The sequence below is a fragment of the Mycteria americana genome, chromosome 8, assembly GCF_035582795.1.
Source record: "Mycteria americana isolate JAX WOST 10 ecotype Jacksonville Zoo and Gardens chromosome 8, USCA_MyAme_1.0, whole genome shotgun sequence".
Taxonomy (NCBI): Eukaryota; Metazoa; Chordata; class Aves; order Ciconiiformes; family Ciconiidae; genus Mycteria; species Mycteria americana.
In genome coordinates, this window is record NC_134372.1 from 21,786,442 (window position 1) to 21,813,290 (window position 26,849).

A 26,849-nucleotide genomic window follows, 5' to 3' on the forward strand; every position below is an offset into this window, starting at 1 on the left:
GTCAATTGAAACTGAGACCCTAAACCCGTACAGCTCCTGAGGAAGTGAACTTGCTCAGGCACCTGCGCCGTGCTCAGGGATTTCTCCCTAGAAGACCTTCCTGGGAACACAGTACAGAAAGAAGAACGCTCCCCTGTTGCTCGAAAGTCATTCTGTCCCACCCACCCCGGTTTCAGGCTACAGGTCACCTGATCACTTCGCACTGATTGTACGACAGCTACCCAGGAGGCAGGAAGCACCTGCAGTGAACCTGGCCAGAATCATCTGCTCGGCCTCCCGCAGACTCCGGGGAAAATGGCTTTGCGAGTGCAGCAAGAAGAAAAACAGGTACATCTGCCTTTGCTCCTATGCTCATTCTGTGGCCCACAACAGCAAACAGGGGGTGATTGCAGCCGTACGACAGGGTTGGTTTGCTCCAAATTTTTCTTGTGCGTCTACTTTCCCGATAGTCGTCTATTCTCAGCGGTATTTTGGAATGGGATGAGAGCAATGCAATGCTTCAGTCAAGTCACTGAGCTAGCGCCTACATCATTAAACACCCAAAGCTGCAGCTAATACTGAGCAAGGAAAGTTAATGGACTCTAATGGGTGATTTCCCTTTTTAATAGGCCACATTAATTCAGGGTTTGTATGGTTTATACACACTTACACTGAAACAATGGATTCGATGGCTTGAACGACTAGGAAGGGGCTTTCATTTTGTCAGAAATCCAGGTGTAAACAAAGTAATAAGAGGCGTGGGGACCATTTCCACATGTGCAAATGGACTTTATCGAAATGCCTAACTGCTGTCGTTTTGAGTATGCCCTTGTCGTTGTCGATATGTTCTCAGACATATGGGTAGAGGCTTCTCCTTGTAAACGGGCAGACACAACAACTATTGCAAGAAATGGCTGAGAGACCGACTTCCTCGGTTTTGTATTGCCTTGTCAATGCGATCAACCACGTCCAAGCACCTCTCTTTGGGAAAAGGGGAGAGGAAAAGAAGACAGGCTCCGAAATACAAAAGCCGATTTTTTTTTTTTTTTTTTTTTTGAGATCTCATACTACACTGTGTATGAAAGACAGATCAGGAACAATAAAACTACCACCCAGGATAGAATTAAAAAAAAAAAAAAAAGACAAATAACTGCACAAAGAAACAATGCCTGGAGAAATTAACCCATCCCACGTGGGCTACCATTTCTGAAGAAGCCTTCCACCAAAAGATGGGCCACACTCCCCTCCTTCATCAGGAAGGAATAACCTGTAACTTCTCCTTTCATGGAGAAAGCACGCACATTTCAGGAAGGAAAAATCTCCAACGCCAAGGGTCAAGCCCTTCTCCCGACTCCATCATGCAGAATCCCCAGATTTCATGCTACACAGTGAGGATTGGTGCTCACCGTTAAAATGGGAAATAACCGTACAAAGAACTCGGAAGAATCATGCCTGGTTATAATTTATCCGTCCGATTAATGCTGCCATTTCTGCACCAGCCTTCCTCCAAAACATGAGAGGGCACACGGAGGAAGAGGGGAACATTCACTACGGATGAACAACCTATAAGTTCTCCATTCATGGAGAAAACACGCACCTTTCCTTCGGGAAAACAGCGGGGTTCCATCCAGCTATCAACCAGCTTCAAGTACATCGCTTGGGGAAAAAAAGACCCGGAAAGAAAAGCCTCCAACTCCAAGCCTCCACCACATTTTTCGTTATGCAGAATCATTAATTTGCCACGGTCAGCGTTCACCGTTCAAGTGACAGTTGCAGTCAAAACCTCTCAGCTGAACCTGAACCTGTGACCACCGATACACCAAGGAGCGCCGCCGCTAACTGCCTGCTCTGAATGGAAGGGAGTTACCCCGACCTTTCATTCCTTCACGGAGACACGGACGGGCACTCCCCATCCACAACACCTGAAAAAACCCCAGGGCAGTAGGGACGGCGGTTCAGAAAGGCTCAAGGAAAACAGCGGGAGAGCGCGGGCTTACAGACCTGCGGTGCGTCGGGGTCCGCGGGCGGCTCTCCCGCGCCGACGCTGCTGCTGGGGCTCCGCTTCGCGCAGGGCTCCCCGCCGAGAAGCTCCTCCGCGGGCAGGCTGGGCAGCGGCGGCGACGGCGGCGGCAGCCAAGCGCCCTCGGCGACGGCGCGGCCCGGCGCCACGCACAGGTTGTAGGAGTAGGGCAAGGTGCCCTCGCAGAAGTCGGCCGGGAAGGCGGCGCCGGCCACGGAGAAGCGCTGCGCGCCCAGGCAGCGCAGGACGGCGGGCGGCCCGGCCCGGCGCACCCGCGCCAGCACGGCCAGCGCCACGCTCAGCAGGAACAGAGCGGAGAGGAGCGCCAGCGCCAGCACCAGGTAGAACTGCAGCTCCGCCGGCGAGGCGGCGCCCGCCGCCCGCTCGCTCAGCTCCGGCAGCGCCTCCTGCAAGCTCTCGGCCAGCACCACGTGCAGCGTGGCCGTGGCCGACAGCGCCGGCTGCCCGTGGTCCTTCACCACCACCACCAGCCGCTGCTTCGCCGCGTCCCTCTCCGACACGGCCCGCGCCGTCCGCACCTCGCCGCTGTGCAGCCCCACGCGGAACAGCGCCGGCTCCGGCGCCTGCACCAGCTCGTACGACAGCCACGCGTTGCGCCCCGCGTCCGCGTCCACCGCCACCACCTTGGCCACCACGTACCCGGCCTCGGCCGACCGCGGCACCACCTCGAACGGGGCCGGGGCCGCGGCCGCGGCCGGGGCCGCTCCCGCGCCCGCCGCCGCACCCGCCGCCGGCCACAGCACCCGCGGCGCGTTGTCGTTGCGGTCCAGCACGAAGACGCGCACCGTCGCCGTCGAGCTCCGCGCCGGCGCCCCGCCGTCCTGCGCCCGCACCGCCACCGCGAACTCGCGGCACTGCTCGTAGTCGAAGGAGCGCTGCGCGTACACCGCGCCGCTCCGCGCCTCCACCGACACGTACGGCGCCAAGCCCGCGCTGCCGCCCGCCAGCCAGTAGCTCACGCGCCCGTTGGCGCCCGCGTCCGCGTCCCGCGCGCGCACGCGCAGCACCGGCGCGCCCGCCGCGTTGTTCTCCGCCACGTAGGCGCTGTAGGCGGCCTCCTCGAACACCGGCGCGTTGTCGTTCACGTCCGACACCTCCAGCACCAGCGCCGCGCGGCTGGAGAGCGCCGGGCTGCCCCGGTCCCTGGCCACCACCGTCACCCGGTGCTCGGGCGCCTGCTCCCGGTCCAGCGCGCTCGCCGTCACCACCTTGTACGAGCCGCCCGACGACGCCACCATCGACAGCGGCGCCTCGCCCGACAGCTCGCACGACACCTGACCGTTCTCCCCGGAGTCCGGGTCGTTCACGTTCAGGAGGGCCACCACCGTGCCGGCCGGCGCGTCCTCGGGCACCGGGCTCGATACCGACAACATCGTGATTTCGGGCGCGTTGTCGTTCTCGTCCGTGAGGTCTATCTGCACTTCGCAGTGACCGGTGAGCCCGCCACCGTCCCTGGCCTCCAGGCTCAGCCTGTAGTTACTCTTCTCCTCGAAATCGAGCGGCCCCGCCGTCCTGACCTCGCCGCTGTCGCTCTCCACACTGAACAACGCGCGGACGCCGTCCGGGACGTTGCCGAAGGAGTAGGAGACCCGCCCGTTAGAGCCCGCGTCCGCATCCGTGGCCTGCACCCGCAGCACCAGCGACCCCGCCGGCAGGTTCTCCCGCACTCGCGCCTCGTAGACGCTTTTACTGAACACGGGCGCATTGTCGTTGGCGTCCGTCACGTTCACCCGAATCTGCACAGTCCCGGACCTCACGGGGTCCCCGCCATCCGCCGCCGTCAGCACCAGCTCAAAGGAGCTCTGCTTCTCACGGTCCAACGCTCTCTCCAGCACTAATTCCGGCTGCTTGCTTCCACCCGCGCTCTCCTTCACGGTCAGAGTGAAGGACGGGTTGCTAGTGAGCTCGTAAGTCAACAGCGAGTTGCTTCCCACGTCCGCGTCTCGGGCCATCTCCAGCGCAAAACGAGCACCAGGAGAAGTGAACTCGTTGATCTCGAGGTCCAGAGCAGCCTTGCTGAAGGCCGGGGAGTTGTCGTTCACGTCCTGGATGGCCACCTCGACGTGGAAAACGTTCAGCGGGTTCTGCACCAGCGCCTCGAAGCTGACGGAACAGGACGCCGACTCGCCGCACATCTCCTCCCGGTCCAGCCTCTCGCTCACGTACAGGTTCCCGGTCTCCCCGCTCAACGCGAAGTATTTCAGCTGCCTGTTAGCCGTAGACGCCAGCCGCAGTTTGCGTGCCGGCAGGTCCGCTGGGCTCAGCCCCAGGTCCCGCGCCAGCGGCCCCACCAGCGAGCCTCTGCCCAGCTCCTCGGGGATGGCGTAGCGGATCCGCTCCGGCGCCGCCCGGCAGCACAAGCACAGCAGCAAAGCGGGCAGCAGCACTCGCCCGGACGCTCGCCGGCGGCTCGGCCTCTGCCTGCTCGCCATTCTCGGCAGCGCTCGCCGCGGTCCTCCTTCCTGCCGCTGCCCTCCCTCCCTCCCTGCCTTCCTTCCAGCCGCTCTCCGCAGCGAGCGCAGGGGCCGCCGGAGGGCAGCGATCTCGGCGCCGGCTCGGACGCCGCTGCTCCCCGCGCCGCGCCGCCTCTCGCCTCTGCTGCCCGTGCCGCTGCTGCTCTGGCCGGCGCCCTGCGAGCGAGCAGCCTGCGGGGGCAGGACTCTGCAGCGGCTGCGGCTCCGGCGCCGCTCCGCGTCGGCCAACAGCGGCACCCGGAGGCGCCGCGGCGCCACTGCAGCTGGCTCACGACCGCGCTCACAAGGGCCCGGGCTTTCCACCGGTGTTTACTGGTTGCATCCAGCTTTGGGGTCTCCTTTTTATTAGAATCAGGAAGCGCAGAAGCACTTGCCTAATGGAACTCCAAACACGTTTAAAACTAAAATATGCTGTCGGGTACTTTTAGGTCATCTCCTTGAGCCGCAATGAATAGTCAGAGGGAAATCTGCATGGCAGAGCAATAAAGAAAGGAACTCAGCTGCCCTTAATAAAATCAAGGTGGAACTGTAAGAGCACGAAACTATATTATAACTAGGGAAGACTTCAAGAGCTTTATAGCACTCTCTCAGGTACTTTCAATTCTGCTTTTATACATGGGACAAATACCAAGAGGGAAATATTTGTCATGGAGTAATCAACAAGCAATCACAAACAGAATGAAGCAAATGTCATTTCAGTCCTGTCATGCTGGGCCTGCAAAGCCTTTCCATCATCCCTGAATTTCTTTCTTTTGCTCATGGGTGTCTCTGACTTTTGTCCCACTGTTGATTTTTCTTGTAGGGAGCAAGAACAATTACCGTGAGAAATATACTTCACCCCACAGGTAATGTCTATAGCTCTGTGCTAAGACAGCAGAACAACCTTTATTATTTCGTGTCTGTTTCACAAAAGTTCCTTCTTCTGTGTCTCCATACTTGAGGGGCTGACAAGGGGAAAGTGCAAAGCCACGTCAAGTCTTTCATAGAACCAAACATTGGTTTGGGCTGGAAGGGACCTCTAAAGATCATCTATTCCAACCACTCTGCCATAAGCAGGGACATCCTTCACTAGATCAGGCTGCTCAAAGCCCCATCCAACTTGACCTTGAGCACTTTCAATGGTGACACACCCACAACTTCTCTGAGCAACCCGTTCCAGTGTCTCACCACCCTCATCATCAAACATGTCTTCTTTATGTCCGACCTACACCTGCCCTCGTTCAGTTTAAAACCATTGCCTCTTATCCTGTCACGACAGGCCCTGGTAAAAACTCTCTGTCTTTCTTATAAGTTCCCTTTATATATTGAAAAGGTTCAATAAGGTCTCCCCACACACTTCTCTTCTCCAGGCTGAAGAACCTCAACTCTCTCAGCCTTCTTCATAGCAGAGAGGTTCCAGCTCTCTGACCATTTTCAGGGTCCTCCTCTGGACCTACTCTAACAGGTCCATATCTTTCTGGTAGTGTGGGCCCCAGAGCTGCACGCAGTACTCCAGGTGAGTCGCATGAAAGCCGAGTAGAGGGAGAGAACCACCACACTAGTTGTGATACAGCCCAAGGTATGACTGGATTTCTGGGCAGCAAGAGTTAGAAACATACACAAATGAATGGATCAGGTGCAATAATATTTCTTAGGCCCAACTTATTGAGCAGAAGCAGCATATCATCAGAGCACAATGCACTACAGTCACACCAAGAAGGCAGGTACATTTGCCTGTCTGCTTACCAACATTCTGAGAAGAAACAGAAGGATTCTAAAGCACACGAATTATAAACGGCCAAACTAAAACGGGAGTGGTCATCCAATACAGAATGGGTCATCAACCAATGGTTTAGGGGGAATCTCCTCCCCTCTTTTATCACACACACTGTTCCACAGAGATGCGGCTTCTCCTAAGGTCATGTTTACATCTACTTCACCCAACAATAACAGAACACAAAGATACCCTCACATCTCCTGCCTCTCACACCCACTGTAGCAAGAGCAAGACACACTAGCACACGGCGCATTGCTAAACGAAGCTATGCTGATAGTTACAAGTAAACCTACATACATATGAGTCCAGGTAAAGAAAAACATAAATCAGGCAAGCAAGGCAAGGAAGCCTTAGAAGACAAAGTGTTGTCAGAGAAACTCACCGGGAAGTCTTCTTGGTCTTCACTGCGGGTGTTGAAATTCATCCCTGAGAGCACCCAGAAGTCATTCGTATGTCAAGCTGCAAGTGCGGCCCTCAAGCCCTACTCTGGACTACATAGTACGGGATTTCCTTTTAAGAAATAGTCATCAGCTCTCAGCAATTTTCCTACTATGTGGCCTGCTCATCTCCCACAAATATGAAGCCATAACCGTAAACACCTTATCATGGGCCTCATTCTCAAGCCAAGTCTTCTGAGAAATTACAGCAGATTCTCTTTTAGCTTCTGCTTCTTTCTCCTCACACATAAAATTCTGTCTTAGGTGGCTGAAGTAAGCCTTTGCTGCCAAAAAACACGCACAGTTTCAAATGCAAAAGCACTCTCCAGAAATGGAGGAAATGAACCATCACCTTCCAGGAAACAAAGGCCTGAAAGAAAGTGTAATTACAGCTATGAAAAAACTCTACATCACAATGGTACAGGGAGATACAGATGGATCAAGGAGGTTTCACACAGGAATTGTAAGCTGTTCTACCCACGCATCATTGTTCTACACGCACAGTTACTGCACAAATACTTTATGACTGGAAGACTACCATTGCCTTTCAGGACAGGGAAACCACGACCACAGCATAAACGGCACAGGCCTTGGCACCAGGCATGACATCAAGTCATTGCTCAGCCAAAGCCACATGGCCCACCTATTTTCCTATAGTTCAAAACCGGACTCTCACCCTCCTTGCTCTGCATTCACAGCTTTTTGTTGCACCATGGATAATACCCAACTTTTGGCCATGTATCAGCCACAGGCAAAAGAGCATTTCATTCAGTGACAGAAGTATGTCAAAGTATGTCAAATGTAGGGAAACAGAAGTATGTCAAAGTCTTTCTCTTGGCAGCTGTACACCTTCAAGGTATGGAAGGAAAGTGCTCCCCAGCCTGATAATTTTAACCAATCTCTTCTTTGAAGGACTATCAGCCAAACTGAGGCCCAGTTTTAGAACGTGAGAAGAAACAAGGAAGGAATGTGAAACCAACAGAAGTGAAGGCATCATAGCTGAACATGTCAGATTATGTCAACTGTAGTAGGTACACAAGAAGAGTATCCAGCTGGGAAAAAGTACATGGGAGCATCACACAGGAGTTCACACCAAAGACCATAGGCACAGCTCTCCAAGTCATTGCTTTGGACAAGAAGAAAAGGAAAATGGCCAGAACCACAACTACGGGACCCATATAGCAACTAGGAGAAACGGAACATTTACACCTACCTTGTAGACATTTCAAGCTAAGCCACAGCAAACTCTTCCACCTGCCCTGTCTCTGTGCAGACAGAATGCTTCAACGTGCTCCACTATCATGTAACAGGGAAGCTAACTTTGCAGACAGACATCACTGAAAGACATGCTGCGCACACAGTTTCTCTTTACAGAGAACAAGGATCACAACATGGACGCAGGCATGGAGACTTCTCTGCTCATCACACTCATTTCAAGAAACATAAAATGTTCTAAAGGGCACAAGCGATATGCAGCTTGGTTAAAGCCTCAGTCGTCAGTATCAGCTCAAAGGCACCATCTTTCCTCCTCAGCACACAGGCAATTTGGAAGATATGTGACTCTGCAACTGTTAATGCAATGCTTACTTCTATGCCCAATACCTACCACTCACAGGAAAAGCTGTATCCAGCGTGATGGTGGATAAAATGAGTAACTTCCTTGCACATGCTTCAAATAACAAGCCCCAAACCCAGGAATTCCTGACAAAAATACCCTCCCATCCCCTACATCCCCACCAATTTTAATACCAACAAAACATCAGCAGGCACCTCACATGAGCATGAGCCATTGATAATGTCTGAAGGTTAGTCAAGGCTGGGAAAAGCTTAATACCACCACGATGAAACTCTACATCACAGTCTTACAAGGACATATAGGTGGAAAAATGACGTTTCACACAGCAGTTACTAGAAATAGAACCCCTGAGTCATGTTTGCACTTCCATGGCTATTGCTTGCAGCCAAACTCGTCAGAGGACTGTCATCCCCTTTCAGGATGCGGGAAAAGGGGGTTTAGTGTAAGTGACAGAGGCCTTGGCACTAGGCATGATATTAAAGCACCGCCCAGGCAGACGGAGCATACAACCCCCTCTTTTCCTGCTTCGAAGCCAGTCTCTTGCTGATACTGCCAAAACTTCTCACCATCTGTATGTGACAAGCAAGAACATTTGTTCCAGTGACATCTTCAGACACGTTATCAGACACACAGCGGCCCACCTTTACCTCAAGGGAAGAATTTAACTACCATTCACAGGGAACATCATGCAATAGGAAAGCAAACTGATGAACTCACAACATCCAAAAACAAGACACCTTCAGACTCATTTTCAGTAGTTCAGCAATAAACCCTGTGAATCAACAAAACACATGCCATGTCTCCACCAGTACCTCCTCACACACAGCACCCCCAAGACTCCCCTCAAACCCTTCACAGATTGCATGGTTGCCGTTGATCTTCATCATTTGCAGATGGACTCCATCGAAAGACAAGTTGCTCAGACAACTTCTCCTTACCAGGGACAATATTTGACTTCTCAGCACGTGCACGTGACAAGCAACAGCATTTCTCCCAGTGATATTTCAAGGAAACACGTCTACGAACATGTCTTTCTCTTTACAGCTGTAAACATGAAAGGCACGTACAGGACAGTCAGGCAAAGGTAACAGAGGTGATCTTCCACACATTATCAGAGACAAAGGCCCTCCTTCAGATCATTACAACGAGCAAGTCAAGAACTTAACACCTGCAGAAAGGAAGGGATCGGAACATACACTTCTAGATTGTGGCACTTAAGGTAGGTACATAATTCAGGTGTTTAGTAGGTAGCGAATACACAGTTTGCTCTTTCCAAGGCTCTCACTATGACATTTGTCATAAGTACATAATTAAGCTGTTAGTGAAGAATTGATGACAACCTGCAAACACACAGGAAGAACCTCCCAGGGCTCCCAATACAGCTGGAATAACATGCGTTAGGCCAAACTTACTTGGGAAGCCAAAATTCACATTGCATGATACTACAGCTGGGCACTGAACAGGGAAAGGAGCAAACCATCCCTCTTGTGTCCTTCAACAGCCCCTCACGAACAGCTCCCATGACTCCCATTTCCGACCCTTCACAACTTGCATGGTGTTCTTTGACCTTTATAATTTGCAAGCACACGGCATCAAAGAGCCAGTTGCCCAGACCATTTCCCTATAACGTGCACCAGGATCATGCCACGGACTTCACAGAGATCTCTTTACATATCTGTATGAAGAAGGAAGAGACATTTGCCTGCTCACTAGTCTTCTGGGAAGAAACATCAAGGGTCTAAGAGTAAGAGAGGAGCATGCCTCCAAGCAGGGCTGGATCAAGGAACAGCGTGCAACTCAGTCACGACAAAGCCTCGCGCTTAAGAAGTTCAAGGCAACAGTAGCCCCACTTCTCCTGCCTCCCACACCAACTGTAACGCTGAGACACAATCCCACGTTCACCTCCCCGGAGCAAGAGGCACCAGCACACAGCGCGTTCCTGAGCAAAGCTTTGCCTTCCTCGTAACTAAACCTCCCTAGGCAGGACACAGAACACGGGGGGAACGGGCAGAGAAGCAGCAGAGGGAAGCGTTGCGGAGAACGTCTCGTCAGAGGAACTCACCGGGGGAGCGGCGGGGTCCGCGCGGCGGGTGCTGGCAGGGTCCTCCGCGAGCAGCGGCGCAGGCTCGTCGGGCAGCGGCCGGGCCGGGAGGGTGTCGCAGCAGCTGCCGCCCGACAAGCGGAGCTGGCTTTTGCGTGAGTCGGCGGTGAGCGACACCTCGTGCGAGTAGGAGTGCAGGAAGGCGCGGACGCCGTCGATGCCCACGAAGTGCGAGGCCGGGACGCCGCGCAAGGCGCCGCTGCCCGCCGCCAGCAGCTGCGAGCGGCGCCAGCGCCAGCGCCGCAGGCGCAGCGCCAGCAGCAGCAGCAGGAAGGCGAGGAAGAGGCAGGACACGGCCGCCACGGCCACCACCAGCCACCGCGTCAGGCTGCCGGCCGGCTCGCCCGGCGCCGCCGCCGCGCTGCCCAGCTCCGCCAGCAGCTCGGCCACGCTCTCGGCCAGCACCACGGTCAGCGTGGCCGTGGCCGACAGCGCCGGACGCCCGTGGTCCTTCACCACCACCACCAGGCTCTGCCGCGCCGCGTCGCGGGCCAGCGGGAAGCGCGCCGTGCGCACCTCGCCGCTGTGCAGCCCCACGCGGAACAGCCCCGGCTCCGTCGCCTTGGCCAGCTCGTACGACAGCCACGCGTTCTGCCCCGCGTCCGCGTCCACCGCCACCACCTTGGCCACCAGCGCCCCGGGCTCCGCCGAGCGCGGCGCCAGCTCCACGCCCGCCCAGCCCGCGCCCGGCGCCGCCGCCGCCGGCGGGTACAGCACCTGCGGCGCGTTGTCGTTCTCGTCCACGATCACGAGCCGCACCGACACGTTGCTGCTCAGCGCCGGCGCGCCGCCGTCCTCCGCCCGCACCCACAGCCACACCTCGCGCACCTCCTCGTAGTCGAAGGAGCGCAGCGCGTACAGCGCGCCCGTCTCCGCCTGCACCGACACGTAGGACGACAGCGGCGCGCCCCGCACCCGCCCCTCCGACAGCCGGTACCGCACGCGCGCGTTCTGCCCCCAGTCCGCGTCCGCCGCCCGCACCGTCAGCACCAGCGCGCCCGCCGCGTTGTTCTCGGGCAGCCGCGCGCTGTAGCGCGCCTCCGCGAACACCGGCGCGTTGTCGTTCACGTCCAGCACCCGCAGCGCCAGCACCGCGCTGCTCCGCAGCGCCGGCGACCCGCCGTCCGCCGCCCGCACCGTCACGTTGTACTCCGCCACCTCCTCCCGGTCCAGCTCCCTCGCCGTCACCACGCGGTAGTAGTCCTCGAAGGACTTCTCCAGGCGGAACGGGAGGCGCTCGGCCATGCTGCACCGCACCTCGCCGTTCGCCCCCGAGTCCCGGTCCTGCACGTGCAGCAGGGCCACCACCGTCCCCGACGGGGCGTCCTCAGAGATCGCGCTCAGCGCCGACGACACTGTCAGTTCGGGAGCGTTGTCGTTTACATCGGTCACAGAGATCGCGACTTTCGCCGTGTCGGAAAGTCCGCCGCCGTCCCGTGCCTGCACCTCCACTTCGTAGGAGTCGCCTTCCTCGAAGTCCAGGCTCCGCACCAGACTGATCGCTCCTGTCTCGGGGTCCAGCTGGAACATTTCCAATGCGATGTGCGACACTTTCTTCAATGAGTATTTCACGTGCCCGTTCAGCCCCTCGTCGGCGTCGGTGGCCGTGACGGTGACGAGGACGGAGCCCACGGGCACGTCCTCCGGCACACGCACCGTGTACTCCGCCTGGCTGAACACGGGCGCGTTGTCGTTCGCGTCCAGCACCGCCACGCGGATCCGCGCCGTGCCCGTCCGCGCCGGCTCTCCGCCGTCGCTCGCCCTCAGCACCAGCTCGTGAAACGCCGCCTCCTCCCGGTCCAGCGCCTTCGCCAGCACCAGCTCGGGACGCTGATCGCCGCCGGGGCCCGCCTGCACGGCCAGCGAGAAGTGCTCGTCGCCGCTCAGCTCGTAGCTCTGCAGCGAATTCCGTCCCACGTCCGGGTCGTGAGCCTCGGCCAGGGGAAACCGCGACCCTGGGGCTGTCGTCTCGCTCATTCTCTCCTCCAGCTCGATTTCCTTGAAGCTGGGCGCGTTGTCGTTAATGTCCGTGATTTCCACTTCGATTCCGTAAACCTGCATTTCCCCCTCCATTATCACCTCACACCGCAGCATGCACTTTTCCAACAGCCGGCACAGCTGTTCTCTGTCTATCCTCTGCGCCGTCACTAAATGTCCCGTCTTCCCGTGCAGAGCGAAATACTGCGTCCTACCTTTGTCCAAGATGCTGAGGTCGCGGTGGCGGAGCGCCGGCAGCTCCAGCCCCAGGTCCTTGGCCACGTCGCCCACGAACGAGCCCTTCGGCATCTCCTCGGGAACCGAGTAGCGCAGCTGCCCCCACGCTGCCTCCCACGCCGCCACCAGCACGCACCACAGCAGGGCTCGCTCCCGCCGGCCCCGATACCTCCCCGCCGCGCACATCGCCGCCGCGGCACTGCCGGCACCGCACCACCGCCGGCAGCTCCCCGCCGCCGCCCGCCGATCCGGCTCGCCGCTCCCGGCCGCTGCCGCCGGCCCCTCCGCCTCGCTGAAGCACGGCTCCGCACCGCGGGGACACTCGCAGACCGCCCGGCCGCCGAGACAGCTACAGAGCAAGCGAGCGAGCGAGCCGAGCCGCAGCGGGCGGGGCTGCCTCCAGCGCTCCGGCCTTCCTCCCGCTCCTCCTCGGTCAACAGCGGCGCCCGCAGCCTCCTCCCGGCACTGCAGGCACCCAGCGCTGCCGAGCGCTGCCCGCCCTGCCTTTCCCACGCGCAGCTCGCGGGGACCGGACAGTCCACACGGAGACGTCGGTTTCTCGAGCCCATCTCCTCTTTCATCCTCCAGGCGACCACAACCAGGAGGAAGGCTGAGGCCTCCCGTGGGCGTGGTGTTTCTACCGCACGGGAAAAAGGACTCGCTAATGCCCATCTATGTAAAGTAAAATACTCTTTCGTAATATGACGTGCAGAATATTACGAGTCTTGGCCCATTCGTTCAAAAGCACAATCTCTGCCACGAATTTTTGTAGCTGTCTAGCTTCAATGCATAAGAAAACGCTTGCTGAAATTCCAACTACGACATTCAGACCCGCCCCACGGAGAACCAGAGATATCAGACTCATTAGCCGAAACGGCAGCAACTTTTCTTTAAATACTTCCGTTCATCTGGAACACGCTCCAAATTATCTACTCCACAACCATTGACTGAGATCAGACATGTAAGGGCTGAAGAAGGTGGGGTCAGTCAATTGAAACTGAGACCCTAAACCCGTACAGCTCCTGAGGAAGTGAACTTGCTCAGGCACCTGCGCCGTGCTCAGGGATTTCTCCCTAGAAGACCTTCCTGGGAACACAGTACAGAAAGAAGAACGCTCCCCTGTTGCTCGAAAGTCATTCTGTCCCACCCACCCCGGTTTCAGGCTACAGGTCACCTGATCACTTCGCACTGATTGTACGACAGCTACCCAGGAGGCAGGAAGCACCTGCAGTGAACCTGGCCAGAATCATCTGCTCGGCCTCCCGCAGACTCCGGGGAAAATGGCTTTGCGAGTGCAGCAAGAAGAAAAACAGGTACATCTGCCTTTGCTCCTATGCTCATTCTGTGGCCCACAACAGCAAACAGGGGGTGATTGCAGCCGTACGACAGGGTTGGTTTGCTCCAAATTTTTCTTGTGCGTCTACTTTCCCGATAGTCGTCTATTCTCAGCGGTATTTTGGAATGGGATGAGAGCAATGCAATGCTTCAGTCAAGTCACTGAGCTAGCGCCTACATCATTAAACACCCAAAGCTGCAGCTAATACTGAGCAAGGAAAGTTAATGGACTCTAATGGGTGATTTCCCTTTTTAATAGGCCACATTAATTCAGGGTTTGTATGGTTTATACACACTTACACTGAAACAATGGATTCGATGGCTTGAACGACTAGGAAGGGGCTTTCATTTTGTCAGAAATCCAGGTGTAAACAAAGTAATAAGAGGCGTGGGGACCATTTCCACATGTGCAAATGGACTTTATCGAAATGCCTAACTGCTGTCGTTTTGAGTATGCCCTTGTCGTTGTCGATATGTTCTCAGACATATGGGTAGAGGCTTCTCCTTGTAAACGGGCAGACACAACAACTATTGCAAGAAATGGCTGAGAGACCGACTTCCTCGGTTTTGTATTGCCTTGTCAATGCGATCAACCACGTCCAAGCACCTCTCTTTGGGAAAAGGGGAGAGGAAAAGAAGACAGGCTCCGAAATACAAAAGCCGATTTTTTTTTTTTTTTTTTTTTGAGATCTCATACTACACTGTGTATGAAAGACAGATCAGGAACAATAAAACTACCACCCAGGATAGAATTAAAAAAAAAAAAAAAAAGACAAATAACTGCACAAAGAAACAATGCCTGGAGAAATTAACCCATCCCACGTGGGCTACCATTTCTGAAGAAGCCTTCCACCAAAAGATGGGCCACACTCCCCTCCTTCATCAGGAAGGAATAACCTGTAACTTCTCCTTTCATGGAGAAAGCACGCACATTTCAGGAAGGAAAAATCTCCAACGCCAAGGGTCAAGCCCTTCTCCCGACTCCATCATGCAGAATCCCCAGATTTCATGCTACACAGTGAGGATTGGTGCTCACCGTTAAAATGGGAAATAACCGTACAAAGAACTCGGAAGAATCATGCCTGGTTATAATTTATCCGTCCGATTAATGCTGCCATTTCTGCACCAGCCTTCCTCCAAAACATGAGAGGGCACACGGAGGAAGAGGGGAACATTCACTACGGATGAACAACCTATAAGTTCTCCATTCATGGAGAAAACACGCACCTTTCCTTCGGGAAAACAGCGGGGTTCCATCCAGCTATCAACCAGCTTCAAGTACATCGCTTGGGGAAAAAAAGACCCGGAAAGAAAAGCCTCCAACTCCAAGCCTCCACCACATTTTTCGTTATGCAGAATCATTAATTTGCCACGGTCAGCGTTCACCGTTCAAGTGACAGTTGCAGTCAAAACCTCTCAGCTGAACCTGAACCTGTGACCACCGATACACCAAGGAGCGCCGCCGCTAACTGCCTGCTCTGAATGGAAGGGAGTTACCCCGACCTTTCATTCCTTCACGGAGACACGGACGGGCACTCCCCATCCACAACACCTGAAAAAACCCCAGGGCAGTAGGGACGGCGGTTCAGAAAGGCTCAAGGAAAACAGCGGGAGAGCGCGGGCTTACAGACCTGCGGTGCGTCGGGGTCCGCGGGCGGCTCTCCCGCGCCGACGCTGCTGCTGGGGCTCCGCTTCGCGCAGGGCTCCCCGCCGAGAAGCTCCTCCGCGGGCAGGCTGGGCAGCGGCGGCGACGGCGGCGGCAGCCAAGCGCCCTCGGCGACGGCGCGGCCCGGCGCCACGCACAGGTTGTAGGAGTAGGGCAAGGTGCCCTCGCAGAAGTCGGCCGGGAAGGCGGCGCCGGCCACGGAGAAGCGCTGCGCGCCCAGGCAGCGCAGGACGGCGGGCGGCCCGGCCCGGCGCACCCGCGCCAGCACGGCCAGCGCCACGCTCAGCAGGAACAGAGCGGAGAGGAGCGCCAGCGCCAGCACCAGGTAGAACTGCAGCTCCGCCGGCGAGGCGGCGCCCGCCGCCCGCTCGCTCAGCTCCGGCAGCGCCTCCTGCAAGCTCTCGGCCAGCACCACGTGCAGCGTGGCCGTGGCCGACAGCGCCGGCTGCCCGTGGTCCTTCACCACCACCACCAGCCGCTGCTTCGCCGCGTCCCTCTCCGACACGGCCCGCGCCGTCCGCACCTCGCCGCTGTGCAGCCCCACGCGGAACAGCGCCGGCTCCGGCGCCTGCACCAGCTCGTACGACAGCCACGCGTTGCGCCCCGCGTCCGCGTCCACCGCCACCACCTTGGCCACCACGTACCCGGCCTCGGCCGACCGCGGCACCACCTCGAACGGGGCCGGGGCCGCGGCCGCGGCCGGGGCCGCTCCCGCGCCCGCCGCCGCACCCGCCGCCGGCCACAGCACCCGCGGCGCGTTGTCGTTGCGGTCCAGCACGAAGACGCGCACCGTCGCCGTCGAGCTCCGCGCCGGCGCCCCGCCGTCCTGCGCCCGCACCGCCACCGCGAACTCGCGGCACTGCTCGTAGTCGAAGGAGCGCTGCGCGTACACCGCGCCGCTCCGCGCCTCCACCGACACGTACGGCGCCAAGCCCGCGCTGCCGCCCGCCAGCCAGTAGCTCACGCGCCCGTTGGCGCCCGCGTCCGCGTCCCGCGCGCGCACGCGCAGCACCGGCGCGCCCGCCGCGTTGTTCTCCGCCACGTAGGCGCTGTAGGCGGCCTCCTCGAACACCGGCGCGTTGTCGTTCACGTCCGACACCTCCAGCACCAGCGCCGCGCGGCTGGAGAGCGCCGGGCTGCCCCGGTCCCTGGCAGTGATGGTGATATTGTAAGCGGAGACCTTTTCTCTGTCCATGGCACTGGCTGTTATTAGTTTGTAGGTGTTCTCTGCTGACGGTTCTAGTCTGAAAGGCAAATCGCCGTCGATGTTGCAGCTCACTTGTCTGTTATCCCCCGAGTCTCTGTCACGGACATTGATCACAGCTACAACTGTGCTCGGGACGGAGTCTTCGGGTATCGGGTTCAAGATAGGCAGGAGGGAAAGGGTTGGCGCATTGTCGTTCACGTCTAGAATGTCTATGTGCACTTTGGCGTGCGCAATCAGCCCGCCCCCGTCCCTGCCTTCAACAGTCGCTTCATAATATTTCTCTTCTTCATAATCTAAGGGGCCTGTAACTTTCACGTCCCCTGTCCTGGAGTCCAGAGTGAAGACCTGGCGAGCACTGTTTGCCATGTCACTGAAAGAGTAGGTAATTTCTGCATTTGTACCTTCGTCGCCATCAGTAGCTTTCACCTGAAAAGCTAAGGAGCCCTCTGGCAGGTTTTCCAGCACTCGAACCTTGTAGATCTCTTTGGTGAATACCGGCGCGTTGTCATTTGCGTCGGTCACGTTAATCTTAATCTGGGTGGTCCCGGATCGGACTGGATCCCCACCATCCACCGCCGTCAGTATCAAATGGTGATTTCTCTGTTTTTCTCGATCTAAGCTTTTCTCCAGTACCAATTCCGCGTGTTTCGTCCTATCAGGACTCTCCCTCACTACAAGGGAGAAGAGCGGGTTGGGGGTAAGTTGGTAGTTTTGTAATGAGTTCGCGCCAATGTCGGGGTCTCTGCCACTGCTCAGTGGGAACCTGGTCCCAGGAGGCGTGGACTCGATCATTTCTATGGCAACAAATTCTCTGTCAAACTGCGGCGCATTGTCATTGATATCCTGGATAGTAACGCTTACACGAAATATATTGAAAGGGTTTTCCACGACTGCTTCCAAACTGAGGACACAGGGCGACACGGCCCCGCAGATGCCCTCTCTGTCTATCCTCTCGTTTATCCGCAGATTTGTATTATCTTCCCAGAGAGTAAAGTATTGCTTTTCGTCACCAGACACTATCCGCAGTTTGCGTGCCGGCAGGTCCGCCGGGCTCAGCCCCAGGTCCCGCGCCAGCGGCCCCACCAGCGAGCCTCTGCCCAGCTCCTCGGGGATGGCGTAGCGGATCCGCTCCGGCGCCGCACGGCAGCACACTGGCAGCAGCACGGCCAACAGCGCGACCCGACCGGCGGCTGCCCGGCCCTGCGCTGCCGGTCGGACCTCCATTCTCTGCTTTGCTGAAGCGTATTCCGCAGACGATTTTAAATTAGGCTTTCCAAGCAGCTGAATCAGTACGTGGGAGAAATAAATATATGAAATCCACGTTGCTGGTCGGAGGACGGGCTGAGTCTTGCAGTTCTTCCTCTTCTCTCTGCTCTGCTCTGTGCGGAGCGGCACTGCGCGGGCGCCGGGGCCGGGGAGGAGCCGCCGGCGGAGCCGCTTCTCCGCCTTGGCCAATAGTGACACCCTGAGTCGGTGCCCGAGAACCGCAGCGTCCGAGAGGAAGAGAACAGCCCGAAGGTCCTACTACGCACGCCCTTAAATAGCACTCAGACGCGGGCTGGAAAACACGGATGTTGTCAGCAGCGCGCAACAGAAAACTTCTATCTGTGTTGAAACCGTGCATCTAGGAATTCCCATTGTCTGAGTTTCTTACACTTGCAAGTATTCTGCAAGACAAATCCTCCCCCATTGCTCGGAGGATGTGGGGCAGGATCTCTATCTCTGCCCCACAGTGATCTTACTGGTCTCTAGTGTGAGGGCGCGGGCGTGTCCCCGTTGCCTTCTCCTCACCACCGGGAGGGAAATGGCAGGACGGGACGAACGCTGCAGCACTGCACGTAGATAGTGGTTTTATTTTCGATATTTGGGAGATCCCGAGCTAGCACTCAGCTTTCCTACTTTGAACAGCGATCGCTGATGGACGAACAAAGCCGGGAATCCCAGCCCAGAGATGGGTTTTCCCATCCCACTGGGATCCCATCTCTTTCGACATTCAAAACCCAGCATCATCGTATCAGTGCCATACAACCCAGCCCCGAATTTCTTTTGTCTGTGTCTCTGACAAACCACGTCCTCATCTCCTAAGCAGGCCGTTACTGCAGCGGGTCTCAAATATTAAGAATATTTTCTGGCAAATGTCGACGGCAGTTACTGTTGCTTGAACAAGCCGAGAGAAAACAGACTGATCCCTCCCTCATGAAAAGCCGTTGTGTGTCACCGGTACATTAAAACGTCGTCTCTCTTACGTCTCTCTTTTTTTAAGAAAAAAAAAAACAACTGAAGGAGGGCCGTATCACCACAGCCCCTTATGCAGAAGACAAGAAATGGTTAGAAAACCCTCCACACTACCTAGCCGGTGGAGTAGCTCTCGCATATAGACCAACGCTGAGTCTCTGTAGGTGCCAATGTGAAGACCTCTTCCCCTTCTCAGTAAGGTGTCGTTAGAAAATATGTTTTCCTGCTAACTCTGGCCATTCATCCAGTGGAGGATTTGTTTTCCTCCAGATGCACCTATACACTACTCACGGCAACAAATCAACAACGTATCAGAACGAGAAGTTGGTTTGAATTTGTAGTGTTTCAGGAGTCAAGAGGTAGCAAGCATGTGGACATCTCTATATGAGGTCGAGAGAGGACTGTGGATATTTATATAGGGACGGGGGGAGTCTGCGGAAACATGTCGGGGTCAGTTCACTGCCTCCTGTATAGCAAGAATTGCCTATCACAATCCAGACACACATTTTCATGCACCTTCACACACCGAAGCACCCTTCGAATCGCTGTTTCCAAGAGGAGATTGATGTCTCCTAGCTCCAGGATTTTGTCTTCCAGCTTGTACCCAAGCCTGCGGGCCACACCACAGTTAAGTCCCAGGAGGACGCAGCTAAGAACCAGCCTGCATCAGAGAGGGAAACATTTTCTTCCCACGTGCATATCGCATGTGAGTTTGTGCCTGATGGATGGCAGCAGAAAGGAGTAACGACCACAAGGTTAGTTCATGTAAAGCATAAGGTTATGTCTCAGCTTACATTCCTACCACACGCAAAGGCACCAGTACAAAGTCACGACATTTTGGCAAGATCTAGGATCAGCACAAAAAACCTGTGTGGACCTTCACCGGGAACCTTAACGTATGATTTTCTCTCAACTTGAAAGCAGTAATTTTTTATTTGCCACTAGTTTATTTTGTTTAAAATGCAATGACACAATGTATCACCAACTCAACTAGCAGAATAACAAACAATAGAGCAACGTAATATTACTCATTAATTATATTCTTGAAGTCTTAAAAGCCTGTTCAGTCCATTATGAAAGATCAGTAATGGAGGTGAAAAGAGCTAAAATCCCCAAAGACAAAAAGAAATGTTGTAAATATGTTTCCTTTTAGTTTCCCTTTCGCAGATAATTTAGCCTAGCCTGTCAGTATTGTTGGCCTTAAGTAAGGAAGCTTAGATAGTAGAATTGCTAACGAGCATTCTTTATTTGAAGGAAACCTACGTACGGTCTTTCCCCCCTCCTAACAATAATCATTAGAGTAAGAATGCTTTGCCTGTGTTAAATCCTTGGTTAGCTTAGATAGTTGCAATGTAGATAGATAAAAAGGAATTATTCAGACCCTGTGTCCTTGGAAAGGAGAAGCTACACAAGAACCAACTGGTTTTGGATATGCAAGGAAGGTATGAGCAAGACAAAAATGGACTGAGCATGCGTAAAGACAAAGTTCAGTCAGCGGTCAGAGTGATGAAGACTTCCGACTTCCTCCAACGACCACCAGAGGATCCCTAACGACCACCTAAGGACTTAAGTACACATGCCTCAGAGACACTTACATATATTAATGAGTTCCAAGAAATCTCATGTTTGTATGAATTAATCTTATGAATATGCATGATTTTGCAATATAGAATCTCTGTGATTCTGCTTGTTTGTCGGAGCACTTATGGTGGAGCAATTCCCAGTGCTGCCCAGCGCTGTAATAAAGGATGCCTGCTTAATAGTAACTCCGTTGCTATTGAGTTTTATTTTGGGAACACTCTGAAACTCCGATTCGCCTGCTGGGAGATTTGGATTTTAAAGGGTAGTCTCCACGAATTTTGTTTCAGCTTTGGCGACCCAGATGGGACCCTCTCTGTCCGGCTGCAGGAGCCCCTGAGTCGGAGACTCCCTTGGCCGGCCCCGGAGACTTCTCTGGAGGGACTCCCCGATTTGGCAGATCCATGCGGGGAAAGACAAGGACCACTGGTAAGAAAGGCATTCTTTTTGAGGTTTGGGACCGGTCATTTGAAGCTACTCATAAGTTGCGGTTCGTGAGAACCTCACCGGGTGGCATACGAATTGCATGTACAATTTGTACTGGCCATTTGGTTGGTATTTGTATTGATCATTTGGTTAGTACGGTCGTTTGTTTGTGCATTTGTATCTGATTTTGATTTACATATGCGTATGTGATATACGTATATGTCTGGCATACGCGTATTTGAAAATCTGTCTTTATGTCGACATTTACTATCTGGGGATAGTAGTTGTTATGTGTAAGTGTTTGTGTTCTAGTTTTTGGTTTTGTCCTTGTGTTGTACAAATTTAGAATGGGGAACCAGCAAGGTGGAATTTTGAAAAAGAGTCCTTTGGGTTGCATTATGGCTCACTGGAAAGATATTGGGGAACCATCTGGAGGGAGTGTGAGTTGTAAAACCTTGACAAAATATTGTAATCAGTGGTGGCTTTTATATAAGTTAGAGGACGGAGAAAAAAGGCCTTTTGAATGGAACTTTGAAGTATAACACTTTGTTGCAACTCATGTTATTTTTGCAGCAAGAAGGAAAATGGGATGAGGTGGTTTATGCAGATAGGTTTTTCACTCTGCGGAATCACCCCGAGTGGCAGAAAGAGTGTGGAATTAATTTGGCACCCCAGCACCCTATGGTCTTGGCGATAGAAAAGGAGAGAAATAAGCAAAATGAGGTATTGAAAAGGTGTTGTTCAGCGTGTAGCATTGGACAGAGATGTTTGAAAGTTGGTTCACACAATGAAAGGTTAGAGGATGTGGATGCAGTGTTTAGTGAACCAGAAAAACAGATGGTTGTGAGAGCAGCTAGAGCTCAGGTACAGGCTCTGGTGCTGGCTGGGACTCTGGCGGGAACAGTGGATAATCATGTTCCGACTACCAATCCTGGCTGGGACCCTAACCAGATGGGAACCAGGGATTTACTAGTGCGGTACTGGGAATGGATTGCGTACAGAATAAGAAATGCTGTCCCAAAATCAGTAAATTGATCTAAACTGTATGAGATAAAACAAGATAAAAAGGAGTCACCTACTGACTTTTTGAATCGGCTAAAGGAAAGAATGCAGAAATACCCTACCTCCCAAGAAGCTAAAAGTCAACTAATATTTCTGTTTTGGGGACAGTTGGTTGATGATATTAGAAGGAAATTACAGAAAGTGCAAGGGGCAGATGCAAGGGACTTGGAAAGGTTATTGGAAATTGGAATAGAGATAGTCAAAAGGAAAAACAAATGAGTAAAACAATTGCTACAGCTAATGCTAGAGTAGCTGCTTTGCGCACCGTAGAAGGTCAGACACCCCCTTGGAGCAACACCAATGAGGGAAGAGGAGTTATGAGAAGTGGTGCAAGTGGTGCAAATTCCCTCTATTAGAGGGAATAGAGGAAATCAACCCCTCTTGAAAGATCAGTGTGCCTATTGTAAACAAATGGGACATTGGAAAAAAGATTGCCCGAGATTGGGCAAATCGGTGACGGTAGCCAACACGGAAGAAAATTGACAGGGACCAGGGGAATCTTCCCTAGCGGAACCCTTGGTAAAAATTCAGCTAGGGAAAGAAGAAAAACCTGTAGAATTTTTAATAGATACAGGTGCCACATTTTCAGTATTAAATCAGACTTTATTGCCTGTGAATAAAAAACCTGTTAACATTGTGGGAGCAACAGGGCAGGTTGAGAGGGCTTTCTTTCTAAGACAATTGAAATTTAAAATTGGGAAAAGTGTAGGGATTCATAAATTCCTCTACCTGCCTGAAGCTCCTAGACCACTTTTGGGAAGGGACTAATTAGAACAATTGAATGCCAAAATAAGATTTAAAGATGGGGAAATGGGATTTAAAATACCAGAAGAAAACCACATTGAAATTTTAAGTTTGGCTCTCACTGAACCCCAAGTTAGAGAAGAAGAAATTATGCAGGAAATAAAAGACCAGGTATACCCAGGAGTATGGGCCTCGGGAATACCTGGAAAAGCTAAAAATGTGGAATTGGTTGTTGTTAAACTCAAAGAAGGAGCACAACCCATTACAGTAAAACAATATCCTTTGAAATTGGAAGATAGATGAGGAGTGCAAAGTATTATAGAAGAATGTATAAAATTCGGATTATTGACTGAATGCTCCTCAGAGTATAACGCTCCCATTCTGCCTGTCAAAAAGCCTGATGGCAAAACCTACCGATTGGTACAAGACCTACGGGCAACAAATCGGATAGTTGAAGATTTGCACCCGGTAGTGGCAAACCCATACACTTTATTGACCGGTTTAAAAGAAACCTATGAATGATTCACAGTACTAGATCTGAAAGATGCATTCTTTTGCCTCACCTTGGCCCCTGAAAGCCGCAACTTATTTGCCTTTGAATGGGAAAACCCCGATTCAGGATGGAAAAAAAACCCAACTAACCTGGACAGTGTTACCTCAAGGTTTTAAGAATAGCCTCACAATTTTTGGAAATCAGTTGGCTAAAGCATCAGAGGTCTGGGAAAGGCCTCCAGGAAATGGTATCCTTTTGCAGTATGTGGATGATATTTTGGTAGCTACAGAAAAAGAAGAATGTAAGGAATGGACTGTGAGTTTGTTAAATTTTCTTGGACTAAGTGGTTATCGAGTATCATTGCAGAAAGTCCAGATCTTGAAAAAAAAAAAAGTAATCTACTTGGGATTTGTGATTTCTGAAGGACAGAGACAGCTCGGGAATGACCAAAAGGAAGCCATCTGCAGGACCCCAGAACCAACCACCATACAAGAGCTGCGAACCGTTCTGGGAATGACAAGTTGGGGTTGATTATGGATTTATAATTATGGACTTTTAGTTAAACCCTTGTACAAACTGTTGAAAAATAGTCAGACACAGTTAACATGGACTGATGAAGCCAAGAGGGCGTTCAAAGAATTGAAATTGGAATTAATGAGACCTCCAGCTTTGGGCCTGCCAGACATAACAAAGCCCTTCTGGTTGTTCTCATATGAGAGACACGGAGTGGCTTTGGGAATTCTAGCCCAGAGGCTGGGTCCTTATAAACGAGCAGTAGCATATTTTTCCAAACAATTGGATGAGGTTAGTGAAGGATGGCCAGGATGCCTTCGGGCAGTTGCCGCTGTTGTTCTGATCATTCAAGAAGCTTGAAAATTGACTTTGGGACAAAAGATGGTTGTGCATACTTCCCATGCTGTAACTTCCATTTTGGAACAAAAAGGAGGACATTGGCTGTCACCATCAAGGTTTCTGAAGTATCAAGCAGTCCTGATGGAACAGGACAAAATAGAAATCGTTACATCTGCTGTTATTAACCCCACTTCTTTTCTAAGTAATAAGCAGGAAATGAAGACTGTTGTACATGATTGTATAGAAATCATTGAGACCGTATACGCAAGCAGGCCTGATCTGAAAGACGAGCCACTGGAAGAAGCTGACCACACTTGGTATACCGATGGGAATAGTTTTGTAAAGAATGGTGTTCGAATGGCAGGATATGCTGTGACCACCCACAGATCAGGTGGTGGAAGCTAAGTCACTCCCTAAAGGCACATCTGCACAACGAGCAGAAATAGTTGCCTTAGTGAGAGCACTGGAGCTTGCCAAAGGATTGCAAGTGAATATACGGACAGATTCAAAATATGCCTTTGGTGTAGTTCATGCTCATGGAGCAATTCGGAAGGAGTGAGGACTCTTAACTGCTCAAGGGAACTTTTAGAGGCTGTGCAACTTCCGTCAGCGGTGGTGATTATGCACTGCAAAGGACATCAGAAAGGTAACACTGACAGGGAAGTGGGAAATACATTGGCTGATTAGGGGGCAAGGCAAGCAGTGGAACAAGGTGAGATACTAAGTTTAATTCCTGAAAAATCTTTGCCACTACCTGAATCAGTTGAATATGATGAAAAGGATCAAAGTTAATTACTGACTTAGAGGCTGAACTTGGCCTATCAGGATGGGCAGTGTTAAAAGATAACAGGATAATAATTCCCTTTAGACTATTGTGGGCACTGACAAAGACGAAACTCACTGGAGAACTGAAGAGCAGATAGTGGCTAGAAATTTGTTTCAAACTGTGAAAAGTGTGGTTGATAGGTGCGAGACACGTTTGAAAAACAACCCAAAGGTAGAATATCGTGTAAAATTTGGAAGCATAGGCAAAGGAAATGTTCCAGGTCAAAACTGGCAAATAGACTTTTTGGAGCTCCCTAGAAAAGAGGGGTATAGGCATCTGTTGGTGTTAACCCATACCTACTCTGGATGGCCTGAAGCTTTCCCTTGCAGAACAAATAAAGCCCAAGAAGTAACAATAAAGCCCAAGAAGTTTTATTAAGAGAAATTATTCCTAGGTTTGGAGTGCCAGAAGTGATCTCCTCTGACAGAGGGCCACACTTTGTGTCACAGGCACTTCAGCAAGCTAGTAAATTTTTAGAAATTAATTGGAAATTGCATACAGCCTACCGCCCACAAGCAAGTGGACAGGTACAGAAAATGATAAAAACACAATTGAGCAAAATTTTTCAGGAAACCAACTTGAGATGGGATCAGGCCCTCCCAATTGCATTATTGAGACTTCAAACTAAACCAAGGACTAAAGAGAAATTGAGTCCCTTTGAGATTTTATATGGGAGACCATTTCAAACCAGATATTGAGGGCAAGATCTCACCCAAGTAGGGGAAATTAGCTTACAGCAATATCTAATAGCATTAGGAAAACTATTACAAGAAGTAAATAAATTAGCAGTATCTACCAGAGCGTGGGGTTTAGGTTCTCCAGGGCACTTGTTTAACCTGGGGATTGGGTTTATGTTAAAAATATTTCAGGTGACCCTCTTGAAGAGAAATGGAGTGGCCCTTTTCAAGTTCTGCTCACAACCTCACTGCAGTTAAGCTTGAGAAGCACGCCGCGTGGATCCACTGTTCGAGAATTAAGAAAGCACCTACTGGACCATGGAAATCTCAGCCTACGGGACCAACGTCCGTAAGATTGACCCAAAATTAGTTTTCCTGATGCTGCTATGTGCTTGTTTACTAGTGTGTAAAAGTCTATGTGAAGAGGATGCTAACAATTTAATGTTAGAGGATTTGTTAGGATTTGGTAAAATACGAAATTTGACAAGCGTAACTGCTTGCCTCCCAATTCCCCAATCTGCAGGCCAACCTATCCCATGGGGAATCATACCTGTGAATTTGACAATGCTAGAATATTACAACAAAATGACCCAAGAATTGAACAAGGCTGGAGTAAGGTACTATTTAGACCAGAAAGAAGATTGCAGGGATAGAGTTTTGAATGTACTGCAAGATCCAGTGACCATAGGAAACAAAACTATAATTGCTAAACCAAGAGGAGGAAAATGCCCTAAAGGTTATAGCGAAAAGGACTTTGGCTTTGTATCAGGAGGAGGAACTGCCCTGGGTAAATTCGTAATGTATATTTTCAATTCAATTCAAAAAGGGAAAAAGGTGAAATCACCTGAATGTGAGAAACTTAGACAGCTTCCCAAAACTTGTGTTAAGCCAGTAGAGGGATTTTGGAAGTATATAGGAAATAATGCCTGGTGCATTGATTGGAGTATGAAGCCAATGTTTGATATTAGTAGGACAAATTGGAAATGCCTCACAAAGGTAAATCAGTCTTTCCACTTTGGAATTACAGCAGAAAAGCGCTCAAAATCATTCCCAAGAATGTAGGCAAAAGATTCCTTTCTCCTGGCTACACTGTGTGGGTAACATCAGATGGATTTTGGACCACTCGATTGAAACTAGAACCAATAGGGAGACAAGTAACCCTAGGACTTC

At 52.4% G+C, this 26,849-nt stretch overlaps 3 protein-coding genes across 3 annotated transcripts; all 3 read right to left on the minus strand.

The window, feature by feature from the left end:
- Window positions 1-1,076: 1,076 nt before the first annotated feature.
- On the minus strand, window positions 1,077-4,761 carry LOC142413708 (protocadherin gamma-B5-like). Its single transcript, XM_075510110.1, has one exon. It carries the CDS (start codon window positions 4,450-4,452, stop codon window positions 1,945-1,947), a length of 2,508 nt encoding a protein of 835 aa, XP_075366225.1. The 5' UTR covers window positions 4,453-4,761; the 3' UTR covers window positions 1,077-1,944.
- A 5,468-nt stretch (window positions 4,762-10,229) lies between these two features.
- On the minus strand, window positions 10,230-12,764 carry LOC142414122 (protocadherin gamma-A10-like). The gene has a single exon (XM_075511023.1). It carries the CDS (start codon window positions 12,762-12,764, stop codon window positions 10,230-10,232), a length of 2,535 nt encoding a protein of 844 aa, XP_075367138.1.
- A 1,880-nt stretch (window positions 12,765-14,644) lies between these two features.
- Window positions 14,645-18,302, minus strand: LOC142413709 (protocadherin gamma-B5-like). The gene has a single exon (XM_075510111.1). It carries the CDS (start codon window positions 18,008-18,010, stop codon window positions 15,509-15,511), a length of 2,502 nt encoding a protein of 833 aa, XP_075366226.1. The 5' UTR covers window positions 18,011-18,302; the 3' UTR covers window positions 14,645-15,508.
- Window positions 18,303-26,849: the final 8,547 nt, after the last annotated feature.